Source organism: Dipodomys ordii, unplaced genomic scaffold, assembly GCF_000151885.1.
Source record: "Dipodomys ordii isolate 6190 unplaced genomic scaffold, Dord_2.0 Scaffold93, whole genome shotgun sequence".
Taxonomy (NCBI): domain Eukaryota; kingdom Metazoa; phylum Chordata; class Mammalia; order Rodentia; family Heteromyidae; genus Dipodomys; species Dipodomys ordii.
The window spans coordinates 3,656,196-3,666,265 of NW_012267309.1; the positions used below are offsets into that span (position 1 = coordinate 3,656,196).

Sequence of the window (10,070 nt, forward strand, 5' to 3'; positions counted from 1 at the left end):
GTGTCACCAGAAGACTTAAATAAGATCTAGCAGCTTCACCTTGTCCAAGATCCATGGCAATACCTCTCCTTCCATGGTCTCCCTCTGGTCATCTAGGGGATGACTTAGTTGTAAGTCCAGATGCATGCAAACATAGGTCCTCATCGCCTTGGGTGGCCCAGTGAGTAGAGTACCAGCCAATGAATGAAAGCATAAGATACCAAATTCAAGTCCCAGTCTCAGACAAAAAAAAAAAAAAAAAAGGAAAATAAATTATACACATCATCTTATATCTATCTATCTATCTAGGTAGACTAGCAATCACCATGAGAACTTTTTGGGAGTTAAACCATACATAACCCTGAACTTTCCATTGAAGTTGTTCTTTTCTAGGGATTTTCATTTTCCTTTTGTGGCTGTGAGAGTGTGGGGCTTAGATGATCTTCAGATCTAAGCTTACTCGTGAGGCAGAAATGAGAGAGAGATTATAGGGTTCCTAGTTTAATAATTTAATAATTTACTACAAGTAAATTTTTAGTGTGTTCAAGGTAATATGAGACATTTATAAGTACAAATATTACATGAGGCATAGTTATAAAGCAATGATTCATCATTTAAATGAAATTCAAGCTTAACTGGTTATCCTATTTTTTTCTCTGGCAACCCTACTCAGGAGACCCGGCTTTGAAATTAAGTGGTTTCCTTAGGATAAAGCATTGGGATTAGAGGAAACAAAGAGGCCACATGAGCTCTGTGTGTGTGTGTGTGTGTGTGTGTTTAAGTTTGGGATGAAGTTGATTTCTTTCATGCTAAATAAGCAATCAGACCTCTCTGTCAGGAATTCAAACTCGTGACCACCATGGGACTCAAGATCAAGAAAAACATTTTGATGGTAAAGATTAAGAGCCAAAGAAGCAATCTTCACCCACACAGAGCCAGTGGACGGGCAGAAGACGGTATCACCAAGGAAGGTAAGAGCATTGCCCCCCTCCCCAAATAACTGTTATCCAGTTCTCCCATGAATAGTGTTTGGGGAGTGCTGTGAACTTTCATTTCTCTCTCAGCACCTCCCTCATTGCTAGACTTCAGCAGAACTTCTGAGGCTTCCAGTCCAAGATAGTGATTATTTGGGAGGAGAGTAGCAGTCTGGTGGCTGGTGACAAGCAGTCCCTCTGCACTGGATCTATTCTGTCACTTCAAGGATGGTTTCTCCTGGTTTGAGCGGGAATAGACACTTTTTCTGTCCCCACACGGTTTGTCAAAGCGCTGAACTTGAGGTACCAATGTACAAAAACAATTTAAGGCAGAATTAATTGAGCTTCTTATTTGCCATGTGAACACAAGGATCAGCCCTCCATTATTCTCCAGAGACGGTCAGCGAGTTCAACTGTAATTTCTTTTTTACAACTGGGAAGGGCAAATTACATATAAAATGCCCCAACGGAAAGGAGTCACGTGGTAAAATCTCAACTCAGCTCTCCCATTGTCCCTGTTGTTCAAATTGGAGCTCATTAATGTAATTCTATGGGGATTAGAGCTTTGAAATTCACAAGAACAGTAGAGGGAAGAAAAACAGTCTCAAGGAGAGAAGCTTCCAGGATTGGTTTTTAATGAGCTTACTTTAATTACAACCACGTCTGATCTTGGGCTTTTTGTTTTGTGTGTGTGTGTGTGTGTGTAATAATGACTATATATATAATAATGGCTATATATATATAGTCATAAAAATGACTATATATAGTCATTTATTTAAACTAGGCAGGAGCAGATTCTGACTTAGGTGGGAGAGAAAAGAAATTGTTAGAGAAAAGTCAGGTCCTAGATTTCTTCACCCTTATTTTGGGTAACATACATCTTGACAAGCACTTCGCTGAGATCATTTCCTTTGTTAAAAAGTAGGACTGGAAGGTGCTGGATTTGATCACTGTGACTCATAACCATAGCCAGGCTTGAGCTGGGTGTGCTTAGTACATAGCAATGCATCCCAGTCTTCAGTTTTTCTGGGGACTGGTGTCAAGTGATAACTTTGACCATTCACTACTTGGTGTCTGCAAGGGTGGAGAACGAATAAGAATGCTTTTTACTTTATTTTATTTTTTGATGCTAGTCCTAGGGTTTAAACTCAGAGCTTGGGCACTGTCCCTGACTTTGTTTTGCTCAAGGCTAGTGCTCTACGACTTGAGCCCCAGCTCCATTTCTGACTTTTATGGTAGTTCATTGGAAATAAGAGTCTCATAGACTTTCCAGACCAAGATGACTTCAAACCACAGTCCTCAGATCTCAGCCTCCCGAATTACAGGCATGAGCCACTGGCACCTGACAAAAAATTCTTTTTATTTGCTTTCTAAATAGTTTCTCTAAAAGCTAATGACATAAAGTCAAGCTGAAACCAAGCGAGGAGCATTTTCTCCTAAATAATAGCTAAGTTGAAATAAAAAAATTCACTTGTGGTTTCTTCTTCAAAGTTAATTTTCTCTTAGTGGGAAGAGTTAGAAGCCTACACTTCTTTTTTCTTTTTCTTTTTTTTGTGTGCCAGTACTGGATCATGAACTCAGGGCCTGGGTGCTGTCCCTTTGTTTTTCATTCCAGCGTAGTGCTCTATCACTTGAACCATACTTCCACTTCCAGCTTTTTAGTGATTAACTGGAAATAAGAGTCTCAAGGACTCTTGCTTGGGCTCGCAGCAAATCATGATCCTCAGATCTCAGTTTCCTGAGTAGTTAGGATTATAGGTGTGAGCCACTGGTGCTTGGCCCTGAGCTATTTCTCTAACCTGTGAAATTAATGGAAGCATTCACTACAAATCCTTGACAGAGAACTCATTGGGTCTGCCTGTCAGTATTGGACACTGTGGGTGTTTATAAGATGATGTGTAAGGATGCTTTGCATGTGATCAATGATGCCTTTTCTGTTAGGTATCCTGTGTCTGAACCCCAGGGGATGCCAGGACAAGATGTTTACTATGGTTACCCCAGGAAGGGGCACAGCCACTCTCACATCACAACGGAAGAGTAAGTTCACCACCAAACTGAGCGGGGGTTTCCAGTTTGTAGTTTGCTGGCACGGCACTTAAATCTCCCTAATGTTTCTCTGCCCAGAGTAAAAACTCTGACAACAAAGGGAGGGGCTTACTTCATTTTTTTTCTGGGAGATAGGAAGGATTTTTTAAAATTAGATCTTGCTATTTTTGTCCACATTCTTGGCCATTATCTGTAAATCCTCAAGCTGGAAAACAGCTGTCCAGGATAAATATGCCTTATTTGGGGTGGGGAGGGTACTAGTTCTGGGGCTTGAACTGAGGGCCTATCCAGCTGTCCTTGAGCTTTTTTTGCTAAAGGGTAAAGCCATTGCTCTACTTCAGCTTTTTTTGGTGTTGAATATAATTAATCTTATAGACTTTCCTGCTGGGGTTGGCTTCCAACTATGATCCTCAGATCTCAGCCTCCTGAGTAGTTAGGCTTACAGGCATGAGCTATGGTACTTAGCTTAACATGGCTTATCTTTAAGCTTTGTTCTGTCAATTCTTCTTAGGTAGTGGTATCTTGGAACAAATTGTTATAAGCACAAATATACACTTTTTTGGGGGGGGACAGGTAATATTGTATATGGTATTAGAATGTGTTTTTAGCTTCTGTAGGATAAATCAACAGAGAAAATATAATTTTACTTATCTCTCACATAGTAGCAGAAGAGTTTAAAGTTCAGGGATTGTCAGTTTCCTTTTTTTCCCTGAGTGACGCCCCCTGGACGTGGCCTTTGACTATGTGGTTAAGAAGGCACGTCATCAGCTCTGTGTCTTGCCAAGAGAAGGGGAGAGCAAGGGAAGGCAAGGTCCATTCACCCTACCCTTACCCCCCAGTGACAGTTGTGTCCTTTTTGCTGTGTGGTACATGAGGAAAGACTTAGATACTTGGAAAGGTATAACCGAATGTGGTGGTGTTAGGATTTAAGTCTGGGTTTATTTGCCTGTGAAGCACTAAACTTCAGCAGAGGCAAATATTTACACAATTCCATCTGAAGAGAGGCTGGGGCAGAGATCAGCCATTTATGTTATGGAGCTGAAGTCTGGAGGCAGGACTTGGTGAGCTCCAGAGGTTAAAACCTAAACTATCGGGGCTGGGAAGGTGGCTCAGTGGTAGAGCGCTTGCCTTGCATGCATGAGGCCCTGGGTTTGATTCCTCAGCACCACATAAGCAAAAAGAAAAAAGCCAGAAGTGGCACTGTGGCTCAAGTGGTAGAGTGCTAGCCTTGAGCTGAAGAGCTGAGGGACAGCGCCCAGGCCCAGAGTTCAGGCCCCATGACTGGACCCCCCAAACAACAACAACAACAACAAAAAAAACCTAAACTGCCAAGCTGGGTGCTGGTGGCTTCCACCTGTAATCCTAGCTACTTACTCAGAAGGCTGAGAGCTGAGGATCACAATTCGAAACCAGCCTGGGCAGGAAAGTCTGTGAGATTCCCCATTAACCACCTGAAAACTGGAAGTGGCACTGTGGTTCAAAGTGGTAGAAAGCTATCCTTGAGCAAAAAATGCTCAGGGATAACACCCAGGCCCTGAGTTCAAGCCCCATGACTGACAAAAACAAAAGCACACCTAAGCTATCCTTTGCCATGTAGTGTCACCATCCCCAGCTGGAGAAACTGGTGGCCAGATGGCATTCACAGCTTATGCAGATTATTCTCAAGGTCTAGTCAAGAAGACAGAAGCCAACCACACATTTCAACTTTGGTGTAAGGAATTGGTTAGGTGAGTGCTGGGACTGACAAGGCAAAGACACCGAAGGAACCCAGAGCGGGTAACTGCAGACTAGAGAAGAAGAGTTGGAGTCTTCAGAACCTGCAGGAGAGGGAGGACCCTTCAGAAATGAGACTGGCATCTTAGAGGAAGAATTTCTGTTTAGCTGGTTTGGGTGCCTCTGGACCTTAAAGAAGGTGCGTGCATCAAGAGCTCAGGCCTCTGAGGTAGGGACACTGGTTGGCTGATAAGGGGCCTAGAGCCTGGGTCTAAGAGAAGCAGAGCTGGTAGATGGGATTGACTGAGAGTGGGAAGAGCTGCTGGCCTGTAGATACTGAGCCAAAACCAGAAGCACACTGGAAGGAGAAGCTTATTTATTCTTGCAGACTTCTCTTGGGCACCAACGAGAGTCAATGATCAAAGATGTGGGGTCTGCAGACTCCAGTTGGCTTCTCAGAGAAGAACATAGAAAGGTGGGGTTCGAGTTGGGAATGACAACTTAAAAGATCACACAGGGTATATTACCACCCTCATGTAAAAGAACCCCATCATCAAAGGCATCAGCTCGCTATCTTGAATTCTGAACATGCGACCTGTGTTGGCTTAGGTGAATTCTCTGCTATCTTCGCTGAGAGCATGGGGAGCTAGAACCACTGGGTTCTAGCATAAAAGGAAAATATTCATTGACTTGCATGTGAGGGAATTTTTTATTTTTGTTTTGTGCCAGTCCTTGGGCTTGAACTCAGGGCCTAGGCACTGTCCTTGAGTCATTTCTGCTCAAGGCTAGTGCTCTACCATTTGAGCCATAGCTCCACTTCCAGCTTTTAAATGGTTAATTGGAGCTAGGAGTCTCATGGACTTTCCTGCCCAGGCTGGCTTTGAACCTCTATCCTCAGATCTCAGCCTCCTGAGTAGCTAAAATTATAGGCATGAGCCACCAGTACCCAGCTTATTATCTGCAGAAATTATCACAGTTGATGGATATAAGTCATCCAGGAAGCTTGCTTAAATGCAGATTCTTAGATGCTGCCACCCAAGAGGCTGAGTTGGTAGATCAAGGGTGTAGAAGGAGGTGTACTTAACAGGCATGTCAGATGGCTCTGCCTCAGGGGGTAGTTTGGTGACTGAGGAAACCTGCTAGGCTGGGCCGTGGTTTGCCCTAGCATCTTGCCAGTGCTTGGTGTTTTATGCTCTAGATCATGTGAAAACAACATGACTGTCCATAAAGAACTGGAACAGAGTTCCTTCTGTGTTAGGACATTGAAGGGGAGACTGCACAGTAAAGTTAGAACACAGGCATGCTGGGAATTGAATCAGCTGCCTGCAGTCATAAGAGCCCAACAAACACATCTTGTGACAGCTTTGTTTTAGGAAAGAGTAATTTCTGCGGGGAAAGCACTTGTCTAGAAGGGAGGAGATTTAGATCTGGCCCAAATCCCAGGGCTTCCTTACTGGCTCTCGGGTGCTAGTTACTGGGAATGCTGATTCTACCATTACTGAATATGCAACTTTGGACATTTCACCAGCCTACTGTCAGCTGTAAAACTAAAAGGACACCAATCTCAGAGGACTGTTGTGAGAATCAAAGCATGTGTGTGGGTGTTTCCCATGGAGGAGTCAGAATGCTAGTAATGACACTGACAAATATTGGTTGGTCTCACCTTCGGTCTATAGATTTTATATACGATGGGTGGGCTGGCCTATATAATTGGATCAGAGATTTCTGTCTGTAGCACTGGTTCTGTCTGTTGCACTTGGGAGTTAGACAGGATACATTTGCTATCTTAGCAGCTTTGAGATAAAGGTGGACTGGAAAAACTTTCCTCTAGAAGCTTTTCTGTTCAGTCTTGCTGCCCCGTTAGCTACTCAGACTTTTATGCATCACCCAGCTCTGCAGAGCTTTTCTTGGCAAGTTCATATCGATTATGCTGTGATGTGAACCATCAGGCAGATTCCAGCTAACTTGCAAAGGCTGGGCTGAAGTACCACAGTCCAGGTTCAGACAGGTGAGTTTTTGTGGCAACTCTTAACATTTCCCTGGGGTCACTGGACCGAAGGCTCAAGAGCCTGTTGTGATTCCCCCAGAAAAAAAAGCCTGCAGTGCAAGTCAAGATTCTTCCATAAGTGACACTATAGCTTTGTTCTAGGTTCAGCTCAGATTCTTCTTCACAGGGCTACCAGGATGAGGGGTAAGGCCAGGCTGGAGGGGGGGGGGGGAATGGTGGTGGTCAGAGATAGCCTTGGGTTCAAATCCTAGCTCTGTTATATGCTAGTGCTGGATGACCATCAGCAGGGGAACAGGCACATCTGTATTGGAACTTAACTTCTGCATTTACTTTCTGTGAAATGAGGTGTGTGTGTGTGTGTGTGTGTGTGTGTGTGTATGTGTGTGTGTGTGTATGTGTGTGTGTGTGTGTGTTAATTAAAGGTATGTACCTTACAGGGTTATTGTGAGAATTAAAAAACTATATAAGCTGACCACCAGTGGTTCATGCCTGTAATCCTGGCTACTCAGGAAGCTGAGATCCGAGGATACTGGTTCAAAGCCAGCCCATGCAGGAATGTCTGTGAGACTTTTATCTCCAATAAACTACCAGAAAACTGGAAGTGGCACTGTGGCTCAAGTGATAGAGTGCTAGCCTTGATCTGAAGAGCTGAGGGACAGTGCCCAGGCCCAGAGTTCAAGCCCCATAATAAAAATTGTATATATATATATACATATATATGTATATATACACATGGCCGAGTGCCAATGGCTCACACCTGTAATCCTAGCTACTCTGGAGCCTGAGATCTGAAGATTGTGGTTCGAAGCTCAGGCACAAAAGTCCCCATGAGACTCTTATCTCCAATTAACCCCTCAAAAACCAGAAGTGGAGCTGTGGCTCAAACTGGTAGAGTAGTAGCCTTGAGCAAAAATGCTCAGGAACAGTGCCCTGGCCCTAAGTTCAAACCCTACCACCACCACCACCACCAACCAACCAACCAACAAACCCATAAGGTAATGTGTAATAGTTTTACTGGCTTGAAGTACATATTCAGAGTTAATTTTACTTCCTTTTAGTGGAATGAGTTGGGGACAATAGCCCCAATGAGAAGAAAGGATAGTGCTACCCAGTAACTGGGGACTCAGGGTGCTTGTCCGCACAATGAAGTGAGAAGCTTGATTTCTATTTCGTAGAAATCTTGAATGTTTGTGTATGTGACATGTTAGACTTGTCTGTCTCTTGGGCCAGGGCTGCAGGAATTGGCATCTTGACAGTGGTCCTGGGAATTCTACTGCTCATCGGCTGCTGGTATTGTAGAAGACGAAGTGGCTACAGAATCCTGACGGTTGGTGAGATCTTTCTAGATCCAGAACCCCTTTCCACATCTATGAATTTCTGGGAATGGGATACCATGTTTTATGATCACCTGTAGCTTGGAATCCTGCTTCTGATGAATCTTCCCTACACATTACATTTCTAGCAACTCTTCCTTTGTTTCTGCCCAGGTCCAAACTCCAACCAGGATTTGCCCCATCTCTGGTTGTACTTGAAGCAAATTTGAATACTTGACTGTGGTGTTTGCTGAGCACCAAGAGTGTGGGGGCCACAGAAGAAAAGGCATGTTAGACTCCCCAGCTTTTACCAATTCTTCTGGAGGTTCTTGTTGGTTTTGTTAATGGCCCATTTCTCCTACTTTGCCTCATCACATCTTTCATTATCACAGGAGGTCCAGGTTCTTTTAACTGTGTCACACTAAAGGGTCCTAGGAGAAGACCTCTGGACATCAGTGCAATGAGGAAACTATCCTCCACTCAGCAGCACTAGGCATCTGTATGTGTGTGTATGTTTGTTAGTTTGTTTTTGTCAGTTCTGAGGCTGGAACTCAGGGCCTAAGACTGGGATCAGCTCTTTTTGCTCAAGGCCAGGGCTCTACCACTTTGAGCCATGGCTGTACTTCCGGTTTTCTTGTGGTTAATTGGAGGTAAGAGTCCCAAAGACTTTCTTGCCTGGGCTGGCTTCAATTTATGACCCTCAGATCTCAGCCTCCTGAGTAGCTAGGATTATAGGTGTGAGCTACCAGCACCTGCTACATAACTGTATTTTAAATCTATCTATGTATCTATGTGTGTCTATCTGTCTGTCTATCTATCTATCTATCTATTCATCATCTATCTGTCGGTTTGTTATAGACTCCATCTTCCTTAGGTGGCAAAATATAGTCTAATGGTATCTTTTTCTTTCTTACCCATGTAAGTAGGAAGCTAACACAATGACATAGTTCACTCTGCTGGCACCAGGTTCTTCCATGCGTGTCAAACACCAACTAGGTATACACACTATAAGAACGATAAATTTCAGGAAGTGGCGCTGTGGCTCAGGCGGTAGAGTGCTCGCCTTGAGCCGAAGAGTGCAGGGACAGCGCCCAGGCCCAGAGAAAGAAAGAACAATGAATTTCAGCAAGCTTGCCTCAACGCCAACACATTTATTATTTATTTAGTGCTAGTACTAGGACTTGCAGTCAGGGCCTACGTGTTATCCCTTAGGTTTTTTTTTTTTCTACCATTTGAGCCACAGCTTCACTTCCAACTTTTTGGTGGCTAATTAGAGATAAGAGTCTCATGGACTTTCCTGCCCCAGCAGCTTTGAACTGCAATCCTCAGACCTCAGCCTCCTCAGCTAGGATTACAGGCGTGAGCCACTGACACCCATCCTAGACGGCACTCTTAACACTTTTTCAACCAAAGACATTGTCTACAGTAAGTGATAGAATGAAAGGGTTGCAATTTTTTTTTTTTTTAGTTTTTACAGATCTGAATGCTTTACAGGTTTATGCAAAATGGAATGGTATTATCGCTCTATAAAAGATGTTGGAAGCCGGGAGTGGTGACTCACACCTGTAATCAGGAGACTGAGATTTGAGGATCATGGTTCCAAGCCAACCAAGGGAAGGAACGTCCATGAGACTCTAATCTCCAATAAACCACTCAGAAAACCACAAGTGGCACTGTGGCTCAAGTAGTAGAGCGCTAGCCTTGAGCTGAAGAGCTGAGGAGCAGCACCCAGGCCCAGAGTTCAGGCCCCATGGCCAAAAAAAGAAAAAGATGCTAGAGAGTCACATACTTCATTCAGAAAGCAACTCATGGAGGAGAAAAGGTTCTATGAAGAAGAATGGGCTGGGCGCCAGTGATTCAAGCCTGTAATCCTAGCCACTCAGGAGGCTGAGATCTGAGGAACGAGGTTCAAAACCAGCCCGGGGAGGAAAGTCTGTGAGACTCTTATCTCCAATAAACCACTCAGAAAAATGGAAGTAGTGCTGTGGCTCAAGTGGTAGAATGTTTGCCTTGAGCTGAAGAGCTGAGGGGCAGTGC

At 44.0% G+C, this 10,070-nt stretch overlaps 1 protein-coding gene across 1 annotated transcript in view; it reads left to right on the forward strand.

Annotated features, from left to right (window-relative positions):
- Positions 1–562: 562 nt before the first annotated feature.
- Mlana (melan-A) overlaps positions 563–10,070 on the forward strand; it is a 15,961-nt gene continuing 6,453 nt past the window's right edge. The window contains exons 1-3 of the mRNA XM_013026391.1: positions 563–950; positions 2,895–2,990; positions 7,951–8,047. Coding sequence (XP_012881845.1) covers positions 2,920–2,990; positions 7,951–8,047 — 168 coding nt within the window. The 5' untranslated portion in view covers positions 563–950; positions 2,895–2,919. The remainder of the gene's footprint in view (positions 951–2,894; positions 2,991–7,950; positions 8,048–10,070) is intronic.